The sequence below is a fragment of the Pteropus vampyrus genome, unplaced genomic scaffold (genome assembly GCF_000151845.1).
Source record: "Pteropus vampyrus isolate Shadow unplaced genomic scaffold, Pvam_2.0 Scaffold55, whole genome shotgun sequence".
NCBI classification, from domain to species: domain Eukaryota; kingdom Metazoa; phylum Chordata; class Mammalia; order Chiroptera; family Pteropodidae; genus Pteropus; species Pteropus vampyrus.
The window spans coordinates 2,113,477-2,126,787 of record NW_011888836.1 but is presented as its reverse complement, the minus strand read 5'-3'; the positions used below and the strand labels follow the sequence as shown (position 1 = coordinate 2,126,787).

At 39.4% G+C, this 13,311-nt stretch overlaps 1 protein-coding gene and 1 pseudogene across 3 annotated transcripts in view; one reads left to right on the top strand and one right to left on the bottom strand.

Moving 5' to 3' along the window:
• KCTD1 (potassium channel tetramerization domain containing 1) overlaps positions 1-13,311 on the bottom strand; it is a 173,754-nt gene that overhangs the window by 39,742 nt on the left and 120,701 nt on the right. For all 3 annotated transcript variants that reach the window (XM_011360396.2, XM_023530797.1, XM_011360398.2), the window contains one exon: positions 1,520-1,698. In XM_011360396.2, coding sequence (XP_011358698.1) covers positions 1,520-1,698 — 179 coding nt within the window. The remainder of the gene's footprint in view (positions 1-1,519; positions 1,699-13,311) is intronic.
• Positions 9,358-9,476, top strand: LOC111739896 (annotated as a pseudogene).

Sequence of the window (13,311 nt, the reverse complement as noted above, 5' to 3'; positions counted from 1 at the left end):
CCAGAGTGTGGCTAATGAGGAACAAAAGGCAGACTCTTAGAAATATCTGTGGAGAGGTGACCAGAGGAAGACTCACCCAATGAGGCCCTATTTGAGGTCTTTAACAATATGAAGCACCAGAATGATTAAAGTCACAAATTATGTGAGAGAGAGAAACTGAATAAACAGAGCCTCTAACCCTCTATCTTCTACCACTGCCAATGGGCCAAGTGATACCAAGAGCTTCATAAAGGCCAAACACTCCGTGGGGCCTTAATCTGTGGGAAGAGACCAGCCACAATGAGCTCAACAAGAAAACCTGCTGCTTACGTCATACGCAAATGATACATATGCAATAAAACTAATAAGTGACTGATGTGATCATTTCATTTAAAACTACGTAGTTATTCTGGATAACTGAATTAATAGACATCTATTTTTAAAAAATCATTTCCTTTGATTGTAGAAATTAAATCTGGAAATCAATAGTAAAAATATTTCATCTTTCTTCTTTTTGACCTTCACGTTCTTTCATAAATATCAGGTAGTAGAGTGAGATTAACAAAAGCAAAAAACCAGTCTTCATGCAGTTATCAAGATGACAGTGGTTCTTATGTTAGTGCTATCTACATAGGCTGTATGCTGTCACTTCATAAGAGGGTCTTGAAGATGCAACTGGTGCCCTTCTGAAGCCCAAGTGGTGTGTTTCCATTTCATGTGACAAGAAACACGCTTTTTCCTGACATCAGGCCATGTGAGCTCATGCCTTCTCCCCTACCCACCAGCAGAGCTGGTGAAGATAAACTCCCTTATAGGATGTGGGCAAAGCCCTGAACTCCTGAAAGAGCCAGAGATTGTCCCAGAGAGCAAGATAAATCGCTCCCTTGGAACTTCTTTGGAAACTGGTAGGTGGGGGCCTGGGAGGGATATTTCATAAGCATCGTGTACACTGCCTATTTGTAAACCACTCCCCCTCTTCGTACAGTTTCTATATTTACTTATCTGCCTTGAATGCTCATAAGTTTCACTGCCTTCTTTTTTTTAAACGAGTCTATCTTTGCTTCCTGGATTTTTGCATACTGTTCTAAATATACTGTCCCACTGATAAGCCTCTCTCTCTTTTTTTTTTTCCTCTCTAGTTCACATGTTGGTGGGCCAAGGGATCTCCCACAAAATTCTAAGAACTCATAAGCAAATGTGTTTTAGAAGAGGACAGAAGAAAGGTTCAGGATAGAAATCATTGTCCTTTTTATACTACACTAAAAAAAATATGAAGATCTTTGCAGAGTAAAATATCACAGAACTCCATTCTCACGTGACATTTTTATGTGTACGTGACTAAGCTGTGGGTCAAGCCCTGACTCGCAGAAGGTTTACAGCACATCCAAGAGCAGCCTTGGTAGGCGGGTGGCCCGCATGGCGCTTTCAAGTCCTAACCCCGGCCCTGGTGGGGCCAAGCTGCTAAGCTGGTCAAAGGAAAAACAGTTAGATCATCAAATACATGCACTTCTGAGTGTGACGTTGCTGTTTTTTGGATTACCTTGATTCAGGGTATTTGGTGAGGGTGGCCAGGCTGCTGGTGTACATGTGGCCGCCCACATCAATGTGGACGGGCGCATTGGATTTTGTGAGTTGTGCTGGAGTAGGAATGCCTTGGTTGTTCAGTGGAGATGCAGGAGATCTAGTGATCAGAGGTCTTGACATATTGGGTCGACTGTCCTACAGAGAGATAAGCAAGTTAGACATGTTTTCTTTTTTCATTGGAGAGAAAGGAAACACATACATCGTAAAGAATAAGCCAGTGATGAGAGCTGACATTTGTTTGGCAATAAAATCTGGAAAATCAGCAAGCTCTCACTTTTGTTATAAAGAATGTTAGAAAGACAAATTCCGTGACAAAGAAAAGGAAAACTTCCCATGTTCAAAATCAAGAATCTGAACTCATTTCAAATCTTCCTGAGCATTGTGACAAATTCTACTAAAGAATTCTCCCATTTAACAAGTGGAAAATGGCATGTGGAGAAGCGCCGTTCATTCCAAAGGAAAAGGTAATCAATACCTGAAACGATACACATCTAAATAAAACACGAATGCTTTATCCTTGCCTTTGGAAACTTCCTTATTGCGATGTGGCTGAAACAGACTTTTTAGCATTTGTGTTCTGCAAAATGTTTCTTTCAAGTTTTATTTTTCAAATCAGGAAAAAGAGGGCACGACTGGTCTAGCCATCAGCTCACGTACTCAAAGCAACCATGTAAATAAGTACCATAAGTTTATCAGTCGACAGATTAAAAAACAAAATCCATCCACATTTTACCCATTTGTTCCCCGTTTCTCTCCCTTTAAGACTATGGATCCGGAGATGCTCTGAAAAGAGTGTATAGTAGACCCTTTCCAAGGTTCCAATTACCCACAGTCAACTGTGGTCCAACGATATTAAATAGAAAATTCCAGAAATAAACAGTTTGTAAGTTTTAAATTGTACGCCATTCTGAGTAGCATGACGAAATCTCTCACCATCCCGTTCCATTGCAGTGTACCCACTTTGTCTAGTGTATCCACACTGCAGACCCTCCCCACCCTTAGTCACTTTATCAGTCGGTCTCAGTTATCCGATCAAGTGTCATGGTATGGCTGTGCTTATGTTCAAGTAACCCTAGTGTACTTAATAATGGCCCCAAAGAATGAGAGTAGTTTAAACTTTATCATAGCTCCATGTGTATAGGAAAAAAAAACCATAGTGTATAGGGTTTGGTACTATCTGCAGTTTTAGGTGTCCCCCGCAGACAAGTATGTACCCTCCAGTGATAGGTATGTGCAAGCTGCTCTTCTGTATGCTGGACTTCTTGAAGAAACCAAGTGCCCAAGGAGGAGCTGAGGCAGATGTCAATGCACAATGTTTAGTCCCACAGGCAAAGGTGCAAGGTGAGCAAACAGCAGAAGGAGGATATCACATGGTGGCAGCAAGAACATGTGGAAGAAACTGTACTCTTGAGAAAATGAAATATTACATCCTTTCTATGGATACAACATAAATATTTCAAATACTATCCAAACATGGTAGAATGCTTATAAAGCCCAAACCACAGACAAGTAAAGTCAGGTCTCCAGCACTCAATAAAGGCGTCAAATATTTAGAGTCTACAATTGAGGAATAAGCTAAAATAACATTTATATCTGAATTCTGAATACCACAAGTATACGCTCAGATTTATAATTTAGCCAGAGATTGTTTTCAAACATGCAAACAATATGTGCCAAAGTCAGTGATGAGGCATAATAAAGGGATTTTGAAAAATGCCTTTGATGGAGATTACAAAGGGGAAGTCATCTAATTTTTGTGCATAAAACCCAGCATGATAAAATATAAATTTGCAAAACACCATATATTTTATGATCTGAAACAGCTTTAGGAGTTACCTGGGGGCACGACTGTTAGACTACTTAGCATTAACCACATGTCCAGGCAAGACGGTGAATGCCCACGCTTTCTGAAACCCCGCATCTACTGTGAATGGGGTGGTTACTGGGCCTTTTCACAAAATGCTGACCATCTGTGTTGTGCTTTTCTCCATGCTGAATTAAACAGAGCCCAGAAGCAGTCACAGAAGAAGAGTTAATGTTTTATCTCTGAAATCGAGAGGTGGGTTCATGGATGATCATTACATTATTCTTTATATGTTCCTATATATTTTTAATAATGCAAAACAGGTATTAAAAAACACAAAAGGATGTTTGGAACACAGAAAAAAGTTAAAGAGGTACTGGTAGGGGGAAAAAAATGAAAATCCAAAGACATTGGAAGAAAAATTTAAAACAGTTAAGGTTCTGAAATATTAAACGTAGCATTTTAAAATTTAGATGACAGAAAACATTTTTCCTTTGAAAATGCAATCATATAACCTCTACTTTTAAGAGATACTTACTACCTGACTTGCTTTTAGAAAATGATTTCCTGGCTAAAGACACACGCCCCTAACACACATCACCCTCCATTATAATTCACCCCAGCCCAGCACTGCAGTGTCTGTAATAGTTTTTCAATTGGACACATTCTATATCCTGCCTGAGGGTGCTCGGGCAAAAATGAACAGATTTGCAGGGTTAATACTGTAGTTAGACTGTGACCTCATTCAGCACAGCACTAACACTGCGAAGTCTACCTAGAAGGAGAAAAAAAAAGCATAACTGATTGGTTGAAGGATTCCAGATTTCTCAGAATACATACCATTTACATGGTAAATCATAAATGTATGGAGATTGCTAAATTTAAAAATTAAACCAGTGTTTCTTCTTCAGCTGGGGTTGGGGTGAGGGGCGGTATTAATCCTTAACGGCAAGGACAATTCAGTTTCATGATGGCTCAGGCTGACTCTAGTAGGACTGTGAAGTATTAGAAATGGTCTCTGGTGAGCCCTCCTAGCTCTTCTCCTAGACTCTCTTTCCATAGAGGAAGCTTTCCTGTTCTGTATGTGTGCCCTTAGTTAAGATCACATCTAAGACATGAACTGGTATTAGCTAATGGAGTAAAGTGTTTTCACTCAGTATTTTCTGTATTGGTGCAGGCTGAAAGCACTTTTAAAATCTACAGGCTGGGGTTGAAGGAGGATATTTGGGGTTGAAGGAGGATATTTGGGGCTGGGAGGTCTTGGGACTTGTGGCTGCCTCAGTCAGTATCTGATACATGGACTCCAGATGCCTCATCTAATACAGTTGTGGCAAATCCTTCCCCTCACCTGTGACTGGGGCTAACATTTTCCCTTGCTCATCTAGACACTGAGGTCCCAGATGGGATGCCTGTCCCTGCAGAAGCCACTTCCCTACCAGCCTGAGGACAAGGCCAACACTCAGAATGGCCAACTGAGAGCCGGAAAGAACCTGGGTTCTCACTGACATGTTTGAGACACAGGATCAACCGACTCTGAGCCTCCTATCTCTAGTTACAGATTTCCTGTAACTTGGCCAAATAAATTTATTTTTAAAGTACGTTTGAGTTGGGATTCCTGTTACCTATTCTGATGGAATACCTTTCCTTTCCACGGCTGCCTCCCTGTGAGGTCATTTGGCTTGCTGAGACTTGGCCCATCATGCCAAGGACAGCTGCCTGCTGATAGATGCAGAATTTCTATCATATTATCACCATTCTTCAACTCTACCATCTCTCCTTCTCTTGAATCACTTGCCCACCATCATCTCAGTCTTTCAATATTACTTTTGATTAAATGAAAACCATAAACTTTAACCAGAATGGGGGTTTAAATGTCTTACATGTGCCGTCATCACTACTGAAGAAACAGCTCAGACCACTGATGTGTATTCTGAAAGGTGGCCAGGCAGAAAGCTGTCTCTGATAAAACCCCTTCTGGAACAGACTCCTCGCCCAGGGGAGAGGGACCTGCCCTAACACGAAGCACTCAGTTACGGCCCCTCTCTTGTGCAGCCCCTTGTTCTTTCCTTCTACATTACTTATGAACAGCTTATAAGTACCAGGCACTGTACCGGGGCTGGGTGGCGGGGGGGTGATTTGGCACAGGGGATGATATACAATAGCGAATACGACAGACTGGTCCTTGGCCTTACCAGGCTTGCTGTTCAGTGGGAGGGAGAAGCCAGAAAACAAGCAACTACTCCCAGGCAGGGGAAGGCCAGGTTACCATGGTAACTTAATTGAGGAGACTCATAACCCAGGCTTGAGGGCAGGGCAGGGAGGAGAGATGGGGAATGCTCCCTGGAGACAGTCTGAGCTGAGATCTGACAGATGAGAAGTCCACACACAGTGGGATGCTGGGAAGGAGGGTTCTGAGCAGTACTGCGAAGTCTCCAAAGTGGGAGAGCGTAAGGTACATTCCAGAAATTAAATGTTCAGCATATTGTGAGTCTTCTCCCATTTGTTTTTTCCCACGATGAAGGGCTAATGCTTTGTTCCCTAACAAAAGCTTGTAACATCATGGTCTGAGAATCACAGAATTACAGTTGATCTTTGAACAACATGGGTTTGGACTATGTGGTTCCACTTATGTGCAGATTTTCCTCAATAAATACCTGTACTGTTTTCTGTCAGTGGCTGGGAGTGCGCGGATGCAGAGGGCCCACTGAATACACTGATCTGCACCATTTTATAGAGCGGACCTGAACAGCCTCAAGTTTTAGTATCTGTGGGAGTCCTGGAACCACTCCCCTACCGCTGTGGATTCCGAGGGACAACTTAAGTTTCGAGGACATCTAAAGTTATACTAGGATTTTTGACCGCATATGGGTCAGCACCCCTAACCCCGGCATTGTTCAAGAATCAGCTATAAATGTTAATTTACGATGAAAAAAATAAATAAAACCCATCAAAATATTCTTATGTCTAGAAAAGAGAAAGAGTAAGGGAACTAACAGCTAGCTTTCTAAATAGCATTGTCCAATAGAACTTTCTGCAATGGAAAAACCTTCCATATCTGTACCATTCGGTACGGTAACCCATAGCCACATGTAGCTATCTGAACATTTGAAGTGTGGTTAGTGTAACTGAGGAACTGAATGTTTAATCTTAATTTAAATAATTTAAATTTAAATTTAATTTAGCCCCATGCAGCTAGTGGCTATCATATTAAACAGCACAGTAACCTTTCCTTGAGTTTTTGGTAATACAATGAAGCCCAAATCATGACAAACATGAAATTATCACTCATGTGGAAAAGAAGCAGTGGTATTTTAGAACTGAATACAAATGGTTTATGACCCCTCAACACATGCATTTCCCTCTCCCCTTCTAACACTATTTCTCTTCCTTTGCTAATTTTATGAAAATAAAAGAAATGAATGGCTACGCAGTGAGGAAAAAGAATGATGTTGCACACACAATATCTACGATCTCACAGAGGGAGTGCTGGAACAGGCGCCAGACAGAAACACATTCTGTATGATTCCATTCACGTGAAGTTACAGATAGCAAAATGAATCTGTGATGACAAAGCTCAGAACACTGGCCACCTGTGGTGGATACTGACTGGGAAGGGGTAAGAAGGAACCTTCTGGAGAGCTAGAAAAATTCTAAATTTTGATCTGGGTGGTTACACAGTTGTATCCATATGGATGCCTAAGATTTATTCACTTTTTTCTAAGTTCTACTGAAAAGGAACATAAACCAAAAATAATCCTGGAAAAAACTCCTCCAATCAAAACACTTTACTGTGAAGATACTCATTTAAATTTGCATTAAAAGTTGCCTTTTTTAAAAGCCAAAAAGATGTTTATTATTTCCTCTCATAGGATTCACTAAACCTGACTAAAATACTCTTGACACGAAACAGCTGTCTGAAATTTTATTTCTACTTCTTCCTTCTCCTACTTCTATCCTGGATGGATTTTCCAGGCATGTTGATTAGTTTGCTTTTAACATTCCCATTTCCCAGTTGCTTTCAGTCTGCGGCCTCCTTGTAACTTAATCATCCATCTCACCTACCTAACGGAGCGGCAAGGATTTTTTTGGTGGGAGAATCCTGCAAGGGATTTGACTCCAGGCATCTTTCAAAAGAAGCTAATGAAAAATTTGCCTCCTAAATCTAACCTAGCCGTGTGCTGCTCAGACAGGAGCCCCAGGGGCACTGCCGTGAACAAATAAGCTGAAGTTTAAACTTAAAGTTTTAATGACTTTATTTGTTGAGAACGTATGCCCCTGTCTTATGTCATGTTTCACGATCAAGTTGAACTTCATATTACTTCTTTCACTGGGAAAAGAAACAAGTTTCTTAGGGATATTTCCAGAAAAGCATGTAAATAGTAAAATACTTATCTATATTATTTGATATCATAATTCATATCATTCAGCAGAGCAGTAAAAAAATTTAATACAAATCATAACTTTTCCACACATTTCAACCTGGGTTTAAAATACATGTCTTTCTTTCTCCCTCTCCTCCTCTCTTGTACTCAAGTAGCATCTATATTATCTAGAATGCCTGGAGAATTGAGTGTTCCGATTAATTATATTCTCTGGTACACGGCCAACCATTTAGGACAGGCAAACTATAATCAACGTATCTTAGGCAAGGATCCTACTTCTTAGAATGGTAATTTGTGGTTGCTTTGGGAGTGTTATTTTAGGACTGACACAATCCTATTGGACTCATATTAATGGTCCTTGTAGAAAAATATCACTTTACTGACCATAGTTACTTAATCGTATAATGAGACTCAACCACAATGTCAATGTATTTTATAAGAGGTTTCATTTGTTTCTTCATTCAAGTAATATTTATTGGGCTCCTACCATATGTCAAACTCTATGGTCTCTATTGACTTTCAATAGCAGAATGACCCTGAAAAGAGAAAAAAAAAATCTTTTAATTTCACGCATTTTTTTAAAGGCCCAGCAGTGCTTCAAAATTGATGAGTACTGTATATATGATTTTTTAGAGAACAGTTTCTACTGATCTCTGAAGGCAACAGTGAATGAGAATAAAAAGTCTTCTGATATCAAATCTTCCATTCACTTTATTTACAAGAGCCCCCTTTAAACTCACAGAACCTACTTACTCTGAATACATACATTCGTAACAAGGGTGGTCATTGGTTTCCTAGCCCATACAAAAATCATCCAAAATTCTGTCATTCTAAAATAAAACCCCAGACTAACTTAGATTGGAAAGTACATAACATATTGAAGAAAGATTTTTTTGCCTGATAATAGTAAAAAAAAAAAACCAAAAAAACCAAAAAACAACACACACACACATTTTTTTAAAGGTAGGACAACTTTCAAAACTTTATATAGCTGGAAAAGCCACCTATGCAGAACATCCAAAGGGTATAGAAGGGTTTTTTGGAATCTGAAGATATGGTTTGAGCTCAGGCTCAGTCTTGGAGTTGTCTTTGAGAAGTTACCAAACCTGTCAGATTCCAGTTTCCTCATTTTTAAGACAGGGATTAATCTTCCCACCTTACAGAGGTAGAGCCGGCAGCAGGCAAGACATGTTTGTGAAGGCATACAACACAGTGCATGGCATGAAGGACAAAGGGAGTTGCTTTCCTTCTGCAAGTGAAATTTGATAAACCAGTAAACCAGATATAAAACAGAAGAGACTTTTACGGATCTAGTGAGCAGTTCAGACAACTTTTAAAGTAGTTGAGGAGGTAAGATCCATGGGTGAGAAAGACAGCGTTTTACACTGACGAAGTATTACATTGTGGAGTACAGACAAAAAGAAAACAGGACAGAGTATAACAAGATGTTAGTTATGTGTTTTGAACAAAGTGCATAAAAGGAAGTAGAGAATGAAATCATCATAGCAGGTTCAGAATATGAAATGGCACTTGAGCTGTACTGATTTATCAGATCAAAATCTTAATCTCGCAGCTTAAAAAAACACAAATCAAAAATAGGAGTCGTCGGTCTATGGCCATGCCAGCCTGAACGTGCCTGATCTTGTCTGATCTCAGAAGCTAAGCAGGGTCAAGCCTGGTTAGTACTTGGATGGGAGACCACCTAGGAAGACCAGGAGCTGTTTAAAAAAATAAATAGGAGTCTTCAAAATTGTTTCAAAATGACTAGCAACTGTGTTAATCTGCAATTATTTGCTAACCTGAAATAGCAAAATGTTATTCTTCTTATTACTGTTTATTTCAATGCACCATCTCTGCCAGATATGGAGTGAGGGCTCGCAACATGCCTTTTTTTTTTTTTCATAATGAAATATGCATCTGAGAAGCTCCCTTATTAGCTTCTCAAGCTGGGGGCCATGAAAAGAATGACTATTTGCCAAAATTTCTCGCTTTTTTCCCTGTGAAACTTGAAAAAGATAAACTTGAACAAAGAACATTTTGATAGAATTTTGCTGTTTTTCATAGCTAGATTAATTTTTAAATTCGATTTCTTGGATATTTTTAAATGTACATAAAACATCACAAAGTATTTTTAAATACACACTCTCAACTATATATGTTACTAACTTTTAAGATATTAAAACAGTGAAAGTAGCTCTGTAACAGTTCTATAGGGAAAGGCCGTTTTTGCAAAAGTATGAGTATGCACAATAAAAAATTCTGGAATTAAATGCACCAAAATATTAACAGGGCCAGGATTGGGTGATGATGTTACAGGTAAAGTTTAGTTTTGTTTTTATTCTTCTGTGCTTTATAATGAATATTACTTTTGAAATTCAAACATTTTAAAAAGGAAAAACTTATTACCCCATTAAATCAATTAGCATATACCTGGCATGCTTCTATATTTTACTTTCATAATCAGGATTTTTGGGAAATTTTTAAATGAAGGATTGAATGAAGAAATACAGAAATGGAACTGAACTTAGGGACAATGCTTCTCTCCCCTTTTCTTGCCAGGGGAAAATGTGTGGAACAGAAAATTATGTGGGCCTCAGGGAATAGCAAGCTCATATTTAGCTGGCACAGAAGTCTATTCAGTTCGATACTGAAAGAAAGGGGCAGGGGCCTATGGTTTCTACACTGTTAGGATGGAGTCATCTGTCTCCTTCTCCAAGTCCCTTCCATTCTCAGATCTAAAATACAACAAGAGCAAGATGATAAAAGCTGTACATGCACCCCTCCTGTGTTTCCAGAAGCCAGTGTTCTGCACGCACTCTCTTGGAAGGAAGACGCACACAGCAGCGAAGGTTGGCAATGAAGCAGCATCTACGGTTCTTAGAGGGCCTTCCAGTTTGAAACCAGAAACCTCTGCACAATGTTAAGTATTATCACCATTTCACAGAGAAGGAAGTTGACTCTGAGGTCAAGTGGCTCAGCCTATAATTATCTAGTAATGAATTTACTGTGATAGTTACACACTAGCCATTGCGTACCAGGATAAGGTTACCACTCTCTATTACTAGGCTATTCATGCTCTAGCTTTCATGAGAGAAGGGAGAGATTTGCCTTGATCCATCTACATTCTTCCACTTCTGAGATGAACTCAACTGGCTGGTGGGTTAGAAGGATGGTCAGCGGTCACGCAGAAGGCAGAAGCCAGCTGGCTCAGGACTCTTTCCCCCACCACCGACTCTTTATTTCTCCACCACAGAGAAGTGGTATTTTATTTACTCCTCTAACTGCTAGTCCTAGATGTTAACTACAGGACACATCTGCCTCTAAATAGACAATAAACTTGACTTATTGACTTCTTGGATGTGGTCATAAAAATTCCTTGTCTAGCAGTGTCAACAGCTAAATTCCTTCTAGCCTTAATTGAGCCCCTGGGAACCTCCTCTTAGGATTTTTAGACGCCTATCAGCTTGACCCTTTTGTATAAAAAATAAAAAAAATTGAAATAAACAGGTTTGTAAATATACTGGCTGACTCTACTTGGTAGCTATGTTCAAAAAGTTCATTTGCTCTCTTGTTCATTCATTTAAAAAATATTGGCTGGCTACTGTATTTGGTGCTGGGCTGGGCACTGCGGAAGTAAACTATTCAGGGAGTTGAGTCTAATTTGAGAATTAGCCATACGCACAGGGAATTCCTGATGACAAGAGATCTCCATGTAACTTAAAAAAATTTTAATCCATTATGCTTTAAATGCTCTCAAAACGACTTCTTTACAGTCTTAAATGAATCACTCTGGGGACAAACAACACTTTGGTACAGCCAGGACGGCACCATTCTTGGTTTTATGGATCCAGAGCATGTTATTTTTAAGTAAGACATACCTATATTTGGGAATTCCACATTACAAGGATCATACTCCTAACTCTGACCCAATTACCTTTTAAAGAGGAAACTAGTTGCAGTGCTTCTCACGGTGCTGACATCGATCGAGGTTTCTAAATTCAGAAATGTTTTCCCAAGGATGTGAGAAAGAAGAGATCCAAGTTTTAGCCTGGGCCATGTCACTGATGAGTTGGTTATGTGGCCCTGGCAAATTACTTCATCTCTCACTTCAAGTTTTCCCACTTATAATACATGCAGTTAAATCAGTTGGCCTATAATGCTTTTATAGTTCTGATTTTTTTACAATTCTGTCATTTTAAAAAGTGTAAACCTTAAGAGATTCAAATGTATTAAGAAAGCTAGCATTTTAGAATGTTCAAATTGGAATTTTAAATTCCTTTGAAAGGAGAACTTGGTCATGAAATGAAAGGCATTCCAAGAGTATGAGTGCAAGAAAAAGAAAAAAAAGCCAACACAGAGATTTCTTAACAATCATAGCATTTTCTCTGGCTGATTATAGGAAGATTAAATTTTAATCACTACTGCTTTTTATTAGCCTTCACTGACAAGAGGAAATGGCCAATAAAATATGGTGCCTAATGAGCCGAATGCCCTCTTCAGAGAGATTCTTTACTTAGTACCATTTTATTGGAAGATTGTTTATTTATTTATATCTTGTATTGTTCTAAAATACTAGAGAGGTCCGCAAGCAGCTCACTTCAGATTCCCTTACAAAAGAGAAGAAAAAACTGTTTTAGTGATACAAAACGGATGATTTTTAAGAAACTAAGAATCTCCTGTAAGCAGAATCAGTGTCATCTTTTCAAAAAGACATTGAGAAACGACCAATTAGGCCAACTGAGGGAAGGAGTCCCAGTGTTTACATACCACCACCAGTGGGTGGTGCGTCGTGTTGAGAGGCATGCCAGAGGTCTAGTGGTTGCCAAAAATGCCTCTCCTCGATGAAATCTGGTGTTTGGTGGGATATTTACCCTCACAGATGCAGACTGGTTCTCTTCTGGCTGTTTGGGTCATCCTGGTTCTTAGTTACATTATTCCCATTTGAATTATATTATTACCATTTGAACTGGTGTTAAATAAAAGTGGAGTGAGATGAATCAATGGGCTACTTTGGCTCTGCTCCTTGTGACATGGCCAAAGCCGGGTCTGTCAGCAGTCAACTGTGGCCAGTGACCCTGGGAGGCCCAACAGTGCCTACAGCTGAATTGCTGGCTCTGGTATGAGCACAGTAGACTTGTTTCTCAAGATATTTTAGAGAGGGCATTGATTGATGAAACTTCCTGCTTAGGACCAGATGGGGGAGAAGTTGCATTGAAAGCACAGATTAGGAAGAAGGCGAATGAATGAGCAGTAAAGACAGCAGCAAGGCAATCGTCCTCTTTGATATTTTATTGCAATGAGCTATTCTTCACAAATTTCACACTGTAAAGGAGACATCTGTGTTCTTGGAGAAGTCCCTTAAAATAAATACCAACAAGTGAAAAAACCAACTAACTTTTTAAAGATCAACCTGAGTGACGAGGAAAATGTGGTACAAAAATGGAAATGCATTAGAAAAAAAGTCATACCTGGAATTTACACTGTGCCTTATGCATACAAAGTAGTTATTTATGAGATCCCAGAATGCCAAAGACCTTATAAACAATCATAACTCATAAGCTT